Source organism: Rhinolophus ferrumequinum, chromosome X (genome assembly GCF_004115265.2).
Source record: "Rhinolophus ferrumequinum isolate MPI-CBG mRhiFer1 chromosome X, mRhiFer1_v1.p, whole genome shotgun sequence".
Lineage (NCBI taxonomy): Eukaryota > Metazoa > Chordata > Mammalia > Chiroptera > Rhinolophidae > Rhinolophus > Rhinolophus ferrumequinum.
This window is the reverse complement of record NC_046284.1, coordinates 33,824,132-33,842,955: the sequence shown is the minus strand read 5'-3', so window position 1 is coordinate 33,842,955 and position 18,824 is coordinate 33,824,132. Positions and strand designations below refer to the sequence as shown.

Genomic DNA, 18,824 nt, shown 5'->3' with positions numbered 1-18,824 from the left:
GGCCTCATAAAATGTGTTAGGGAGTATTGTCTCTTCTTCAAATTTTTGGAAGAATTTGAGTAAGTCAGATATTAGATGCTCTTGGAGTGTTTTGTAGAATTCACTAGTGAAACCACCTGGTCCTGGACTTTTGCTTTTGGGAAGGTTTTGGGAGACTGATTCAATTTCCTTACTGTTGATCCATCTATTTGGATTTTCCAGTTTTTTGTGATTCACACTAGGAAGGCTATATGTTTCTAAAAATTTGTCCATTTTTCTAGGTTATTGAATTTTGTGGCAGATAATCATTCATAGTATCCTTGGATGATCCTTTGTATTTCTGTGTCATCCATGGTAACTTCCCATCTTTCATTTCTGATTTTATTTGAGTTTTTTCTCTTTTTATCTTAGTGAATCTAGACAAGGGTTTGTCAATTTTATTAAGCTTTTGAGAGAATCAGATATTTGTGGCATTAATGTTTTCTATTATCTTTTTGTTCTATATTTCATTTAGGTCTGCTCTGATTTTTAGTACTTCCTTCTTTCTGCTGATTTTGGGTTTCATTCGTTCTTGTTTTTCTAGTTCTTTAAGGTGTATTGTGAGGTTGTTTACCCGGGATTTTTGTTTGTTTTGGAGATAGGCCTGTTATGGTATTAATTTCCCTCTTGAAACTGCTTTCGCTGCATCCCAATAATTTTGGTAGGATGTACATTCGTTCTTATTTGTTCCTATGTATCTTTTGTTTTCTGCTCTTATTACTTCTTTGAACCAGTTATTCTTTAAAAGTATGTTGTTTAATTTCCACATATTTGTGATTTTTCCTGCCTTCATTTTGGAGTTCATATCCACTTTCAAAGCCTTGTGATCAGAGAATAGTCTTGCTATGATTTCAATCTTCTTAAATTTGCTGAGGCTAGATTTATGTCCCAATATATGGTCTATCCTTGAGAATGTTCCATGTACACTAGAGAATAATGTATAGTCTGCTGTTATAGGATGCAATGCTCTATAAATGTCAATTATGTCCATTTCATCTAATGTATCATTCAGGGCTGATATTTCCATATTTAATATCTGTTTGTATGATCTATCCATAGCTGTCAATGATGTATTTAGGTCCCCCACTATAATTGTGTTTTGGTGAATTTCTCACTTTACTTCTGTTAGTAGTTGCTTTGTATATTTTGGTTCTCCCTCATTGGGGGAATAAATATTGATAACTGTTATGTCTTCTTGTTGTATAGTTGTCTTTATCATTATGAAATGTCCATCTTTGTCTCTTGTCACCTTTTATAAACTAAATCTGTTTCATCTGATACCAGTATGCTACACATACTTTTCTCTGAATACCATTTGCTTGGAGTTTCAATTTCCACCCTTTCATTTTGAGTCTATATTTGTCCTTGTAACTGAGGTGTGTCTTTTGGAGGCAGCATATGGTTGGGTTTAGTTTTTTGATCCAATCCACTGCTCTGTGCCTTTTTATTGGTGAGTTCAGTCCATTTACATTTAGGGTGATTGTTGATATATGAGGATTTCCTATCATTCTATCTTTTGTTTTCTCTAGGACAGTGTTTCTATTGTTTCTTTGCCTTTTTGTTGGTGTGTGTTATCAGTGTAGTGGTTTTCTATGATTTTTCCCACTGTTTCTTTTTTATTTTATGCTATGTATTTCATTTCCGGATTTTTTTTTTGAGTGGTTACCATTAAGTTTATGTAAAAACTGTTTCATACTTAGAGTATTCCATTTTCTGCAGCATGCTTACTTTCTCCATTCCCGTGTGCTATTTCAGACCCTTACTTTCTCCTCTTTTATATTTCTGTTGTCACAAATTATCCCAATTTATGATATAAGTTGATTTCTTCATTGCAATAGAAAGTTGCCTTTTTCGTCTTTTTTAAAAAAGTTTTTCTTTTCCTCTTTACCCTGTATGTTATATTTAAGGGTACAGTCTCCTATTTGGTGTAGTTGCCATTTCATGCTTTTTTGTCTGTCTTTCCACAATACTACTCATGGTTTGGTATTCTTTTGATTTTTTCTGTTTGTTTGTTTCAGGTCGAATAGCCTCCTTCAGTATTTCTTCTAGAGCAGGTCATGTGTTAGGTAATTCCTTTCGTTTCTGTATGTCTGTAAAGACCTTTATTCCTTCTTCATATCTAAAGGATATCATTGCTGGATATAATATTCTTGACTCAAAATTTTTCTTTCAATAATTTGACTATTTGATTCCACTCATTTCTGGCTTGTAGAGTTTCTTCTGAAAAATCTGATGATAACCTGAAGGGCTTTACTTTGTTGGTTACCATGATCCTTTCCATGGCTGCCTTTAGGATTCTTTTTTCTCATTAAGTTTTGACAGTTTCAATACGCTGTGCCTTGGAGAAGACCTGTTGGAATTGAGGCTATTAGGTGTTCTATTTGCTTTTTGGATTCAACTATCCAGTTCTTTACCCTACTTCGGGAAGTTCTCATCAACTATTTGTGTGAATATACTCACTGTTCCCTTTTCCCTTTCTTCTCCTTTTGGTATGCCCATTATTCTTTTGTTGCTCTTTCTGATGGAATCAGAATTTTCTTGTAGAGTTCTTCCATTTATTTTAACTCTCAAGTCTCTCTCTCTTCTGTCTGTGTCATTTCGAGATTTCTATATTCAATGTCACTGATTCTTTCCTTCATCTGGTCAGCTCTATTACCTAAGTTGGCTATCTCATTCTTCTTTTCTTATATTGAGTAAGATCGCGAATTACTATTTGGTTCTTTTTTAAAATTTCAATCACTTTGGTAAAATGTTCATTTTGTTCTTTGATTGCGTTTCTCAGTTTATTAAACTGCCTGTTTGTGTTTTCTTGCATCTCGTTGAGTATTTTAAGAACTTCGATTTTACCGAGGAGATGACATCATAGAAATGGTGGCGAGAGGTGAGCCTCTTGAAATCGCTCCTGGAATTTAATACTAATTGAACAACTACAATTCCACAAAGGACTCCATGCCTAGAAGACAGGCAACACTAAGAGAGATGCAACTGAAATCATCTAAAGGTGGGAAAATGGGGTGAGCGGGGAGGAGGGAAGTGGGAAGTGTGGAGCGCAGGCTACACTGGCCCAGGACACAGAGTGGCCTCGGAGCTCACAGCTCCCTGCATTGCTGAGCCACTACAATCATGGGAGAGGGAAGCATTGGGACTGCTATTGCTCCACTTATGCGGCAAACTCCTGCATGAGGGATCAGCATATAACATGACTGAGCCCCACACTCACAGCAGAGACCTCAGAGCAAAGACTGAGGGAGGAAGGGGGAAAAAGGCCATTTAAGCCCTACTGCCAAGCAGAGGATGGAACGCTTAGGCATGGAGCCTTTTCACTTCCTCCCCACCCTCCCAGCGATCGTCCCACCCCCACCCTCCCAGTGCTAGAAGCCAAAAGGTAGCAGTGTCAGATGAAAAGAACAGAATATTTGTATTTCTGAGTACTGCGACTTGTAGCCACAGACTTGCAGCCCACTAAGTTCCAGGAAACGGTATGGAGCCCTGGGTGCAAGATGAACTGTGTTGCTGGTAGCCTGCCATTGCTCACAGGCAGCTCCCACAACCAACCCACCTCTGTCCCCACCTATAGGGGCAGATGCTTGGAAGGGTAAACAGAGCTGCAGAAACACACAAGCCATTAATATGTTGCAGGAAGAGCTTCGGAATTTCAGAAGGTATCCACATCCAACAACAGCACATTGCCCTGAGACCCAGGCAACCTGCTCACAGAGGAGAAGTCCACCTTCCAGGGAATCCCCCATTGTGTGAGAATCCAGAACAGTGCTGGGAAAATATAACACTAGAGTGTGAGAGAGAATTAAAGGCTGCAGTTAGAAAGAAAATAGAGCATTCTACCAATACCTACTAAAATGCAAAGGAAAGACATCTTCCTACCAAACTGTTGCAAAACCCACTCCTGTAGATGCCTAGGAAGAGAAATAATAACTCACTAATTGCCATGAATAGCGAAGGTAACAAGGCAACTCAGATAGAAAATGAAAAATCTCCAGAAAATGAGCTTAAAGATATGGCAATATGTGACTTAAGTGACACAGAATTCAAGATTGCAGTTCTGAAAAAAAAAACTCAATGAGATGCAAGAAACCACAGGCAGGCAGTTCAATGAACTCAGAAAAAAAATCAAAGAACAAAATGAACATTTTACCAAAGAGATTGACATTTTTAAAAAGATTCCAAAAGAATTTCTGGAGATTAAGAACTCAATAAAAGAAATGAAGAATGAAATAGCCAGCTTAGCTAATAGAGCTGACCAGATGGAGGAAAGAATCAGTGACATTGAAGATAGAAATCTGGAATTGACACAGACAGAAGAAGAGAGATTTGAGAGTTAAAAGAAATAAAAGAACTCTACAAGAACTTTCTGACTCCTTGAGAAGGAGCAATATGAAAATAATTGGCGTACCACAAAGAGAAGAAAGGGAGAAGGGAACAGAGAGTATATTCAAACAAATAGTCGACGAGAACTTCCCAAGCTTGTGGAAAGAACTGGATCCTCAAATCAAAGAAGTGAATAGAACACCTAATAACCTCAATCCCAACAGGCGTTCTCCAAGGCACCTTTTATTGAAACTGTCAAAACTTAATGACAGAGAAAGAATCCTCAAGGCAGCCAGGGAAAAGAAGATGGTAGCATACAGAGGAAACCCCATTAGGTTATAATCAGATTTTTCAGCAGAATCTCTACAAGCCAGAAGGGAATGGATTCAAATATTCAAATTATTGAAAGAGAGAAATTATGAGCCAAGAATAATATATCCAGCAAAGACATCTTTAGATATTAAGGAGGAGAAAAGACATTTCCAGGCATAGAGAAGCTGAGGGAATTTTCTAACACATGACTTGCACTACAAAAAATACTGAAGGAGGCTATTTGCCTAGCATGAATAGGAATAATTTGTGACAACAAAAACATGAAAGGGGGAGAGTAGAGGAATAAGGGAATGGAGAAAGTAAGCATGCTGAAGAAAATGAAATACTCTAAATATGAATATTTCTTTTAAATAAACTTGATGGTGACCACTCAAAAGGAACCTAGAATTGAAATATACATCGCAATAAAGGAAGAAACAGAGGGGAAAATCAAAGAATACCACCACACTGAAATAATAGACAGCAACAAAAAGGCAAAGAAACAAATGAGACACAGTCTTACCAGAAAACAAAAGATAGAATGACAGGAAATCCTCATATATCAATAATCACCCTAAATGTAAATGGACTGAATTCACCAATAAAAAGGCACAGAGTAGCAGATTGGATAAAAAACTAAACCCAACCATATGCTGCCTCCAAAAGACACATCTCAGCTACAAGGACAAATATAAGCTCAAAGTGAAAGGGTGGAAGTTGACATTCCAGGCAAATATTATCCAGAGAAAGGCAGGTGTAGCCATAGTGATATTAGATGAAACACTCTTCAGGATAAAAATGGAAACAAGAGACAGAGACGTACATTTCATAATGATTAAGGAACTATACAATTAGAAAACATAACAGTCGTCAATATTTATTCCACCAGTCAGAGAGCACTGAAATATACCAAGCAACTACTAACAGAACTAAAGGGAGAAATTCACCAAAACGTAATTATAGTAGGCGACCTAAATACATGATAGACACCTATGGATAGATCATGCAAACAGAAAATAAAGAAATATCAGCCCTAAATTACACATTAGGTGATGGACATAATTGACATTAATAGAGCATTTCATCCTATGACAGCGGACTATGCATTGTTTTCTAGTGTACCTGGACCATTCACAAGGATAGACCATATATTGGGACATAAATCTAGCCAGAGCAAATTTAAGAAGACTGAAATCATACCAAGCATATTCTCTGATCACAAGGCTTTGAAATTGAATATCAATGTCAAAATGAAAGCAGGAAAAACCACAAATATATGGAGAATAAGGAACATACTTTTAAAGAACGACTGGGTCAAAGAAGAAATAAGAGGAGAGATCAAAAGGTACATAGAAACACATGACAATGAAAATACATCCACCAAAATTTTTGCAATGAAAGCAGTTCTAAGAGGGAAACCTATATCATTACAGGTCTATCTCAAGAAACAAGAAATATCCCAGATAAATAACCTCATGGTATACCTTAAAGAACTAGAAAAAGAAGAACAAATGAAACCCAAACTCAGCAGAAGGAAGACAATGATAAAAATCCGAGTAGAACTAAATGAAACAGAAAACAAAAAGACAATAGAAAAAATTAATGCGACAAAAAGCGGGTTCTTTGAAAAGAGTAATGAAATTGACAAACCCTTGGCTAGACTCACTAAGATAAAACGAGAAAAGACACAAATAAACAAAATCATAAATGAAAGAGGTGAAGTTATCACCGATGCCACAGAAATACAAAGAATCTTCCAATAATACTACCGTGTTTTCCTGAAAATAAGACCTAGCCGGACAATCACTTCCTATGTGTCTTTTGGAGCAAAAATTAATGTAAGACTCCATTTTATATTATATTACCTTATATTATTATATAAAACCTGGTCTTATAGTAAAATAAGACTGGGTCTTATATTACATTATGTAAGACCTGGTGTTATAGTAGAATACGACAGGGTCTTATGTTAATTTTTGCTCCAAAAGACGCATTAGACCTGATTGTCCAGCTAGGTCTTATTTTTGGGGAAACATGGTATAAAGGACTATATGTCTCCAAATTCAATAACCTAGATGAAAGGAACAAGGTCTTAGAAATATATATCCTTCCTAGACTGAATCCAGAAAAATTGGAAAATCTAAATAGACCGATCACCAGTAAGGAAATTGAATCAGTCATCTGAAACCTTCCCAAAAGCAAAAGTCCGGGACCATATGGCTTCACTAGTGAATTCTACCAAACTTTCAAAGAGGATCTAATACCTCTCCTACTGAAACTCTTCCAAAAAAATTAAAGAAGAGACAATATTCCCTCACTCATTTTATGAGGCAAACATTACCCTGATAACAAAACATGGTAAGGATAACAGGCAAAAAAAGAAAATTATAGACCAATATAGCTAATGAATATGAATGGAAAATTCCAAACAAAATTCTAGCAAATCGAATGCAATAATGCATTAAAAAGATTACACATCATGACCAAGTGGGATGCATCCCAGGGGCACAAGGATAGTTCAACATATGCAAATCCATCAATAAACAAAATCCATCACATAAACAAAATAAGGACAAATATCATATGATTATATCAACAGATTCAGGAAAAGCATTTGACAAGATACAACATCCACTATATGATTAAAACACTAATGAAATAGGTATGGAAGGAAAATACCTTAACGTATTAAAGGCCATAGATGACAAAACCTCAGCTAATATCATAATGACAGTGAAAAACTGAAGTCCATTACTCAATGTTCAGGAACACAACAGGGCTGTCCCCTATCACATCTGCTTTTCAACATAGTAGTGGAAGTCCTAGACAGAGCAATCAGGCAAGTGAAAGAAATAAAATGTATCCATATTGAGGATGAAGAAGTTAAATTGTCACTTTTTGCACATGACATAATGCTATATAGCGAAAACCCTAAAGAGTCCACCAAAAAACTATTAGAAACAATAAACAAATATACTAAATATTGCCAGCTACAAAATCAATGTACAAAGTCCATGGCATTCCTTTTTACTAACAATGAAATCTCAGAGAAAGATATAAAAAATAAAATTTCTTTTGCAATTGCTACAAAAACAATAAAATACTTCGGAATAAACTTAACCAAGGATGTGAAAGACCTATATGCTGAAAACTATAAGACATTTAAAAAAAAAATGGAAAGACATTCCAATTCCGTGCTCATAATTTGGAAGAATCAACATAGTTAAAATGGCCACATAACCCAAAGCAATATGGAGATTTAATGCAAGCCCCACCAAAATCCCAATGGCATTTTAAAAAGAAATAGAACAAAAACTCATTATATTGGTATGGAACCACAAAAACCCCAAATAGCCAAAGCAATCCTAAGAGAAAAAAACACTGCTGGAGGTATCACATTCCCTGGCTTCAGCTTGTACTACAGGGCAACAATAATCAAAACAATATGTATTGGCAGAAAAACAGACACACAGACCAATAAATAGAATTGAGATCCCAGAAATAAATCCACATAAATATGGACAGATAATTTTTGACAAAGAACCCAAAAGCATACAATGGAGAAAAGACAGCCTCTTCGATAATGATGCTGGGAGAATAGGAAAGCCACGTACAAAAGAATGAAACTGGACTGCTATCTGTCACCATGTACCAAAATTAATTCAAAGTGGATCAAAGACCTAAACATAAGACCTGAAACAATAAAATGCATAGAAGAAAACATAGGTACTAAACTTACGGACCTTGGGTTCAAAGAGCATTTTATGAATTTGACTCCAAAGGCAAGGGAAGTAAAAGCTAAAATAAATGAATGGGACTATATCAAACTAAAAAGCTTCTGCAAAGCAAGAGACACCATCCACAAAATAAAGAAACAACCAACCGAATGGGAGAAGATTTTTGTAAACAATGCCTCTGATAAGGAGCTAATATCCAAAATACATGAGGAACTCATACAACTAAGCAAAAAAAAAAAAAAAAAAAAAAAAGTCCAAAGTCCAATTAAGAAAATGGGCAGAGGACCTGAATAGACATTTCTCCAAAGAGGTCATACAAATGAAAAGATTCTCTACATCACTAATCATCAGAGAAATGCAAATAAAAACCACAACGAGGTATCACCTCACCCCAGTTAGAATGGCTATCATCAACAAGGCAAATAATAACAAGTTTTGGAGAGGCCGTGGAGAAAAAGGAACTCTCATACACTGTTGGTGTGAATTCAGATTGGTGCAGCTGCTATGGAAGCCAGTGTGGATGTTCCTGAAAGAATTGAGAATAGAATTACCATGTGACCCAGCAATCCCTCTCCTGGGTATCTACCAAAAAAATCTGAAAACATTTGTACATAAAGACATATGTGCTCCAATGTTCATTGCAGCTTTATTTACACTGTGTCAGACACGGAAACAACCAAAGTGTCCTTCAATAGATGAATGGATAAAGAAGTAGTGGTATATGTACACAATGGAATACTATTCTGCCATAAGAAAAGTTGAAATAATACCATTTGTGACAACATGAATGGATCTTGAGATTATAATGTTAAGCAAAATAAGTCAGATAGAAAAAGTTGAGAACCATATGTTTTCACTGATATTTGGCATATAAAACTGAAAACAACAGAAGAACAAGACAAACAAATGAAGAAACAAAAATCCATAGGCACAGAGAACAGTTTGGTGGTTACCAAACGGTAATGGGGGAAGGAGCTGGTAGATGAATGTAAAGGGGATCCAATAAGTGGTGATGAAAAGAGAACTGACTCTGGGTAGTGAACACACAATGTGATATATAGACGATGTATTATGCAATTATACTCCTTCCTAAAATCTATGTAACTTTACTAACAATTGTCACCCCAATAAATTTTAATTAAAAAAACAAACATATAAAAAAGTACCGCAATCTTGAATTCTCTGTCATTTAAGTTACATATTTCTATGTCTTTAAGTTCATTTTCTGGAGACTCATTTTCTTTCTGTGCTGCCTTGATTATTCATGGCAATTAATGAATTATCATTTCTCTTCCGAGGCATCTACAGGATTGGGTTCTACAACAGGTTTATAGGAAGACATCTTTCATTTGCTGTCCAGTAGGTGTTAGTGGAATGTTTTATTTTCTCTCCTGCTGCAGCTTTTTATTCTCCCTCCCTCTGTATCATTATATTTTCTCTGCACTGTTCCAGCTTCTCACGTAATGGTGGGGTTCCCTGGAAAGTGGGCTTCACCTCTGTGAGCAGGTCACCTGGGTTTCAGGGCACCACCGTGCGGGGATGTGGAGAGCTTCTGAATTCCCAAAGCTATTCCTGCAGCCACATTCACAGCTTTTATTTTTCAGTGGCTCTGGTTACCCCTGCAGGGATCTGCCCACATACTTGGGAGCAGAGGCAGGGTGGGTTTTGGAGGTGGTAATGGTGATTACCACCACCCATTTGTTTTACCCCAACAGTTGCTTTCCTTTCACCAGACTCTGTGAGTCTGTGGCTGCAGGGCTGTAGTTCTCAGAGCTGTAAATATTCTGTCCTTTTGATCTGACACTGTGACAATTCTGCTTCTCCCAGTAGCACTGTGTTGCTGGGGTGGGGTAAGCTCTGGAAGGATAGGGTAGGGACGGGTCGGCCAGGCTCCCTGTCTATGTCTTCCATCCTCTACTTTGCAGTGAGGGCTTCAACCACCGTTCTCACCCTTCTTCCCTCAGTCTTTGCTCCAAGGTCTCTGCTGTGAGCGTTGGGTTCAGCCTTGTTATATGCTGATCCTCTGGCAGAACTGTGGGTCATAGGGGAGCGCTAGCAGTACCAATTCTTCCCTGTCCCATGACTGCGGTAAGCTCTGGACTGCACGGAGCTCTGAGCTCCAGTCTGAGTCCTATGGCCTGTAGCTCGTGGCCCTCATCTCTGCATTTCCTTTCTCCCTCCTCCCCTGCTCATCCAATTTGCCCACCTTTAGATGATTCCAATTGCATATCTCTTATGTTTGCCTGTGTGCCACACAGGGAGTCCTTTGTGGAATTATAGCTGTTCAATTTGCTGTAAATTCTAGGGGAGATTTCAAGAGGCACTCCTCATGCTGCCAGGTCTGTGACATAATTCCTATACGTATGTTTAAGTTGAAGAAAGTGAAGCTCAAGTTAAATAATTTGCCAGGCACCCAGCTAATGGCAAAGACAGTATTTAAACCTAACTCCAACTCCAAAACCCATGCTCTTTCCACTTCATGCTGCATTTTTTTTTATCATAGACTAAGAAACAGTACCCAGAGAATTAATGTGATGGAAACCATGGTCATAGATATTTTAAGAGCCAGCAGTACAATTGTTTCCATTATCACTCACTGCATCTCACTGTGAACCTCAAGGTGCATCACTTATTCCATTATTTTCCTCATGTTCAAGCACAAGAGCTGTTTCCCAGTTCACCAGCCACTGATGAAACTGCCTTTGCCCTTGTTCTTAAAGAAAATAGGCACTGAATATTTAAATGCTGCTGAGCTTGTGTTCACTCAAAGTAAAAAAAAAAAAAAAAAAAAAAAACACAAAAAAACTAGAAAATCAGCAATAAGACATGAGGAAAACTGAGCATCATTCCACTTCTGTCAAATAAGGCTACTGACAATAACTAGAAACTTAAAGAGTCTGTCAATATTAGGTTTGATATTTTCAACTACCCCAATTGTTCAGAGTGAACAATTCAGCTGGAGGCTGTATCACTTTTAGAGAGAGTAATCAATGTAATAAGCTGAAGTTATATCCATGTATAAAGTGATTTGTTGGGAGGTGTCAGGATAAGGAGATATGAAATTTCATTCAACCCTCTTCCCCCTGAGTGGGGGATGAAGAAATATACAGTTGATGATGTAGATAGAGGGAGCATAATGTTTAAGTATGTGGGTGTGGAATTAGTCTCACTGATTAGTCTCACTAGATTGACAATCTGCTTAGCAGTTGTGTAACCATTGCTAAACCCCAATTCTTCGTGTGTAAAATGTAAAGCATAGTGCCTGGTATATAGTAGGTTCTCAATAAATGTTAGCTATTATCATTTTTAAGTGGGCTGCTCTTAGCCATCCAAATTTCACAAGTACTAATAGTTAATATTGCATTTGCATTTTAGTCCTTAAAATTCTGTAGGAATACAGCTGTAATTTTAGTCAGTGCCAAATATCTGATTTCTGATGAGAAATAACCATTACTTTTTGAACCCATATAGTGCTTTCCTTAAGGATTATACTACTTGAAAATATTTTGATTGTATTATTCCATGATTTCTTATTGATATTGACAGGAGGTTGCATATTTTTAAAATCTGAAATTTGTTTCATTTGTAAAACTTTGATAGAACTGTTAAGCAGTCCAAAGTCCGAGTCATTCCAGACAAATGCTCCCCTTGCTGACTTTCTTTGAGGCTGCAGGAAAGCTGAGGACTTAGCCATATTGAAGATGTGAGGGTTGGAGGAGTTATAACAGAGAAAAATGGAAAGAACACACTAACTGAACCTGATTACTGTGTGCATATTATTCCAAAGGCAGTACTCTCCTGTCATTTTCAAGATATCAAATATTTTGGAGGAGAGGGAAGAGGACTTATCCAAATTAGTTGGCACATCAAGCCTCCTTTAAAATGAAAAGTATGTGCCCAATAATAAAAGACATGAAGAGCATAAAATGAATGGGAGCAAAGACAATGGGATATTTTGGCTTCATTTTAAGCACTGTCCTTTCCTTTGCTGATGTATGGCCAGTGTCTTCATCCTACTGCAAACTCACTTGAACGCAGTAGTGATGTGGTAATAAATTAATGATGTAATAGCACGGGTTTTATTATAACTACTTCATGACTTTTCTGGCTGAAAGCTGTAGTTTTCAGTCTTTAGTAAATGGTTGCTTATTCCCTTCAGAAGACTGTAAGAGCCAAAGATTGATTCTGCACATTTTTAAAAATCTGTCTTAGACACACCACTGAGTGGAGTGTAGAAATGATGCATACTTTGAAAGAAAAAAAGGGGAACGTGGAATGATAAATAGTTTGTGAAAAGGAGAAGCAATTTGCAGTTTCAGCTCTTCACCTTGTGAAGCTAGTGCAGATTTTAAAATTTACTTACAGGATGAAGGTTATAACACATAGCTCACTTTTATTATGTTTCAGGTGTCATAAAACATGTTTTATTACTAACTTAGAAACTCTAGTTTCTTACAATTACAGATAACAAGAGTAATTGTATGCTTTTCACAGTATTTTTATGTCTACTTTTCTCTTGTTGCTAATTTACTTCCATTAACTTCACACCTCCTCTTACATTTCTTTGAAAGGTATGATATGCTCCTTAAAATGCATTTTTGTAAATACTAAATGTTCAGCATTTTACAGTCATTTCATTATGCTAACCTCAAAATCTGTCTTGTGCAACAAAACTATTTGAAATGAATATTAAACATTTTAAAGCTGCATTAATGAAGGGAAAGATACAGGAAAGTGACAGGTCTTTTTAAATAAACTATAAAGTCTTGTCTTGTTTTAATAGGTCTTTTAAAAATGTCATGGGCTGACCCATCGGTCACTTTTTATATAGCCTCCATGTGAAATGTGGGTTTAAATGGCTATAGTTTCACTGATAAGAAAAGGGAAATGTAAAAATTCTTATAGAACTTCTTCTCTATGAGTTACACTGCACCTTTTCCCAGTGAAACAATTTAGGCATCAATGCCATAGAAGGGAGGAAAGTGGTAGAAATTCCACCAATACTCTTCTCAAAACTATTGTCTTAGGGGGAAATATTGAATGCAACCTTGTACATTCAACACTGATTCCAAGGAAGCTCCTTCTTCCATCTATGCTGAGGATTCTGGATACTATTATACCATTTCTATGTGGATATTTACCAAAATTACCCATGCCCATAAGTATAGCATACTATTAACTGTATAATTACCAATGTCAATAGCCATATAGATAAAAAGGCCACAAAAATGACCATTTTGCATTTGAGTTTATTTTTAGTTATGTCAACAGCCAATCTCAGCTAAGTCATACAGATCAAGCACATGATTGAGTCAGCTCTCCTGGTGGCCAAAATAACCAGATTATGATATGCAGGTTTGATTTTAGGTCATACAGACACAGCCATAATCCATTAGCCTCAGTAGAATGGCACAATTGTAATTTCTATAAATTACTGTATTTTTCTCCACATTTCAAACAGACAATGCATAACTATTATTAGTATTTACAGCAGCAGAATACACCACTTTCCATATCAAACCATGATTCTGGAAATACTCCAAAATCAATTTTCCCCTTGGTCTTAGTAAAATCCCACCATTCCAAATTCACGGTTCCATTCTAAATGAACAACAGATAATAAACAAAAATTATACAAACATGTTTGGTTTTTCTGCAACTATATTTCTCAGTGTTTCTAGGAAAATTGCACCTTCTATACTTTACACACCATTCTGGATTTTCTTAGACAATTATGAATATTTCGTACTACAAAAATGTGGGCATTTCTTTCTTATTGTATAAGTATAGAATATTTATTTCTTATTTTTCCTCTCTGTGTCTCAATTTCTTTATCAGTACAATACCTCCGTTTTCTTATCTGTAAAATAGTGCCTAACCATAGGGATTAAAAGAGTTGACACATAGAAAGCAATTAGGACTCTGGCACATAGGAAGTGCTCTATAAGTGTTAGCTATTATTGCTATCATTTGTATTACCCTGTTACTATGAATACTACTTTGGAGGATTATTTTTTTTATACAATTAAATTACTTCCAGAGTCATATCAGTCAAGAATAAATTAAATGTATATGGCAACAATGAAGGAAGACTACGAAAGCTCCAAATTCATTATTGAAGTATTCTGTAAACTTTTAGCATTTGGAAGCGTGACATTCTTTCTGACTCACCCAGATGTTTTTACCTCTTTTCTGATTAAAAGGGAAATGTTCACCATTGAGATCCTGAGAGAGGACAACTATTAGAAAAATCTGTTGCAAAGCAGATTTTCACATCTGAAAAGCTACAAGTGATTATGTTCAGAAATAAATAAGGGTTGTTTAAGCATCCAGGGATCAATAGGAATTACAGACTTTTTTTTTAAATCAAGTAGTTTTGTTATACTGTGTTTCCCCAAAAGTAAGACCAGGTCTTATATTAATTTGTGCTCCAAAACATGCATTAGAGCTTATGTTCAGGGAATGTCATCCTGAAAAATCATGCTAGGGCTTATTTTCTGGTTAGGTCTTATTTTCGAGGAAATCTGGTAGTTAATCAATAAAGAACACTATCAAAACACCTGCCAGAATTATTTGATCAAAGTGCAAAATCCTGAACAACTGAATTTTCCAGAGGCTAATAAAATGTTATCTTGGGGCACAGGAATTTAGATTTGCTTCAAAGTGGTAAAATGTAAGTACAAAGGAGAGCTTGATTTGCCATCTTACAACCCAGAACTACCCTCTTCCCACATAGCCTGGAGATGTGCCAGGCTCCTATACCTATTCTTGACTTTATAACAGAGTAAGTTCTTTCCTATGAGCTTTTCTGGGCATGAGAGAACATAGCCTAACCAGGATGGAGCTCTGCCACAGAGCAGAACTACCCTAGGGATAATGTGACAATATTTTATAAAACCTAGGGACCAGATTTTCATTTCTGCAGACAAAGCCAGCCTTCAGCAACGTTATGAAGGAGATGAAGTTTCCTCAATGCAAGCCATTACACATCACTGAACATTCAATGCCCTCACACTGCCCCCTGACTTCCCATAGACCTTCTCCCTGAGTAGTACTCATGATGTAGCACCATGATTTTCAATCCTGGCTGCACCAAGCTTTATAATGCTGTTGTTTAGGCTCAACCACCAGAGATTCTGATTTAATTGATGTGGGGAGGAGCCTAGGCATGGTTTTTTGTTGTTTTGATTTATTTTCTCTCCAGCCCCCCAGATGATATCGATGTGCAGGTAGAGTTGAGAATCACTAATGTAGAAGAATAATATTTCTCAACTGTGTTTGCAGACCACTGCAATCACCAGTGATGCTTAAAGGGTGGGGGCATGGGTGAAAAAGGTAAAGGGGATTAAGAAGCACAAACTTCCAGTTATAAAAATAGTCACAGGGGTGTGAAGTATAGCATAGGGAATATATTCAGTAATATTATAATAACTATGTATGATACCAGATGGTTACTAGACTTATCATGGTATCACTTTGCAAGGTATATAAATGCCTAATCACTATCATGTCCACCTGAAACTAATAAAATATCATGTGAATTATAATTTAAAAATAAATTTTAAAACGTAATGCAAGTTCTTTTCCTTTTTAAAAAAGGAATGCAGATATTCTGAATCGGCATTTTGTCAAACACCCCAGGTAATGCCAATTCATAGTTACATTTAAGAACAAAATTTTCCCTTATTAAAACTTACCTATCTTCTGTCCCACTCACTACTAATTGGATAGACTAATCCAGAATAATGTGATTATGGGTGCTGTTGAAGTCAAGTGTTACATTTTGATCAAGCTTCCTGAAGAAAATGCAGAGGGTAATCCCAATAGTAAGAATTTCTATGATAGGCCGGTAAGGGTGATTTTGTTTATTTGGTTATTGGTGTGGGGTGAGGGGAAGACAAACATTTTAGTACCTCTCAAATCCTATTATACAGGTAGTTGCCTACTTCAGTTGAGGCCTGTCAGTGTGCTAAGTCTTAGTTAGTAAAATGGAAAAGTTTTGATCCCTGGAGCTAAGCTCCTGAGCCCCACTAGCCATTTATATAAAGATAATAATAAATATTATCTTATGGCTCCTTGCCCCATGGGTGACCAACTCCACAAAATGGCAATGTCTTTATTAAATTTATTAAATTAAAGTGATGAATACTCACCAGCACCTACCCATTTATCTTCAAATATATAAATGTTTATTATGACTGTTTCTCCCATGACATCATCTTACATCAGTGGTTCTCAACCTTGGTTGCACAGTGTAATTACCTGGCGAGCTTTAAAAACATACCTATGTCTAGGTTCGACCTTCCAGGTTCTGAGTCAAATGGTGTTGGATAGGCCTGACTGTGAGCTTTTTAAAAAAGATTTCAGATGATTCTACTCTGCAGGCAAAGCTGAGAACCACTTGCCTTAAAGGAAATAGAGCAGTCTTCCACAGGTGTGCCCAGCAAAGCTCATGGGAAAAGAATCTGATAAGTAAAATTACTATGTGAGCTGGAACTGGCACAAAGAAGATATTTTTTCCTGTGATTAAAAAAAAAAATCATGCTTTGAAACCCGCATATGCCTGAAGAGCATTATGCATGAATCATCATCATTTGTCATGACATGGGGTGTTGTTGATGTGTTACTTTTGTTTGATGTGTTAATTCCTTGACATCGTTTACTTCCCTCCTTCATAAACTACATTGAAAGCATTTTTCTTTCCAGAAATAAAGATAAATATTTCTTAAACTGAAATCTGGCCCCTCTGGGTCTGGATTGGTCTTTGTTTTGTTTTGTAGGTCACTCTCCGGGCGCATTGTTGGAGGGGTTTGGTGGTTCTTCACCCTGATCATAATTTCTTCCTATACTGCCAATCTCGCTGCTTTTCTGACTGTGGAGAGGATGGTTTCTCCCATAGAGAGTGCTGAAGACTTAGCTAAGCAGACTGAAATTGCATATGGAACCCTGGACTCAGGATCAACAAAAGAATTTTTCAGAGTAAGTTCTTTGCAGTTATTTGGGCCTGATGATTTTTATTTTATCATCTTCTAACAAAGGCAAATTCACAGTGCTTTCAAGGGAGGGTTGGGAAAGAGTGGGAATGTTATCAAGCTAGAGCATTTAAAAACAGCACTCCTTGGTTGGTGACCTAATTCATTACCCTTTAGAACTAAGACTCCTGTGCGACATAATAAATAGCATGTCAAGAGCTCTAAGCTTGAACTCCCAGGTTTGAATCCCAACCCTGCCACAAAGTGATTGTCCTTGAGCAAGTCATTTAGCTTCTGTCAGCCTCTGTCCCCTTACTTGAATAATGAGGCAATTGAACTAAATGATGTCTATTCTCCCTTCTTGCTTGTACAAAAGCAGTGATTTTATGTCTCAGAAGTTCACAGAAGTTAGGTAATTGACTCTGTCTGAGACTCTGAGGAGTGATGAACTATTAAATTACATATTCAATTTTAGACATTGGTTTTCTATTAAAATTTGTTACCGTTGTTTCAAATATTCATGTACGTGCTGATAACTCAATTTTCAGGAAAGCTGATAACTGTTTTAATTTCATGAGTACACTTATTCCCCCCTCCAACTCTCCCTTCTGTAGGCCAAATCTTAGTGGGGAAACAGCAAGTTTCTGACTAGCAAAAGTTAGTAATACTACATAAACCCTGTCAAGAGGAAAGATAAAAGGAGATAGAGACAGAGAATTATAGAAGGATAATATAACAGACAGACCATTTTCACATAAACTATCAAGATCTTTGTTCTGTAGCAACTGGACTGTAAGAAAGGCTACCAATGAAGTGATTAAGAACTCAAATGTTTTTTTCAGTTGCCCCAACTGGGAAAATATGCTAGTTTCCATTAGAAAATGAACCCATTCTACGCATTATCACTGCCTGCTACTTAAATCACTGCAACTGGTTCTAGCAATGATCCAAAAACCACTTGTGTAGTAGGTAGAGAGGAAATGTTTAGTCACTCTCTCCAACCAATAATTAAGTTATTGGATGGCAGGTATAATTACTGACTTTTCCTCAAAGGTCCAGAGTGAAGAAATATTGTTTAAACCAACTTGTTTTAAGAAATCAGTAAGAAATATATTTCTACATGTATTATCATGAGATTTGTCCAATTATTTTGTGAGAAACCAGGAGGAGTGTGTTTCTTGAAATTATAGCAATTAACTAAAAGCTTTTCATTCTCTGAAGGAGAAACAGATAGTTCTGGGACCCTTCGAAATTCTCATTGGCTCTGGATATCCCTATCTCACTTCTACAACTGTTGACAAAGCAGATCATAATCTCCAACCAGGGAGAGGAGCCCAGTACTGGAAGTATCAAAATGATACGAAGACACTCTGTAACTAACCTGGCCTTGACCGTCACTACTATGACAGTACCAGAAGTTTATCTGGGAATAATCTCCTGTTCCTATGAAATCACTCGC

The 18,824-nt window shown here is 36.7% G+C and overlaps 1 protein-coding gene across 10 annotated transcripts in view; it reads left to right on the top strand.

Moving 5' to 3' along the window:
• Window positions 1-18,824, top strand: part of GRIA3 (glutamate ionotropic receptor AMPA type subunit 3) — a 555,596-nt gene that overhangs the window by 413,365 nt on the left and 123,407 nt on the right. For all 10 annotated transcript variants that reach the window (XR_004423667.1, XM_033112237.1, XM_033112265.1 and 7 more), the window contains one exon: window positions 17,174-17,372. Coding sequence is in view for 9 of the 10 variants with exons in the window: in XM_033112237.1 (XP_032968128.1) it covers window positions 17,174-17,372 (199 nt within the window). In the remaining variant the exon portion in view is untranslated. The remainder of the gene's footprint in view (window positions 1-17,173; window positions 17,373-18,824) is intronic.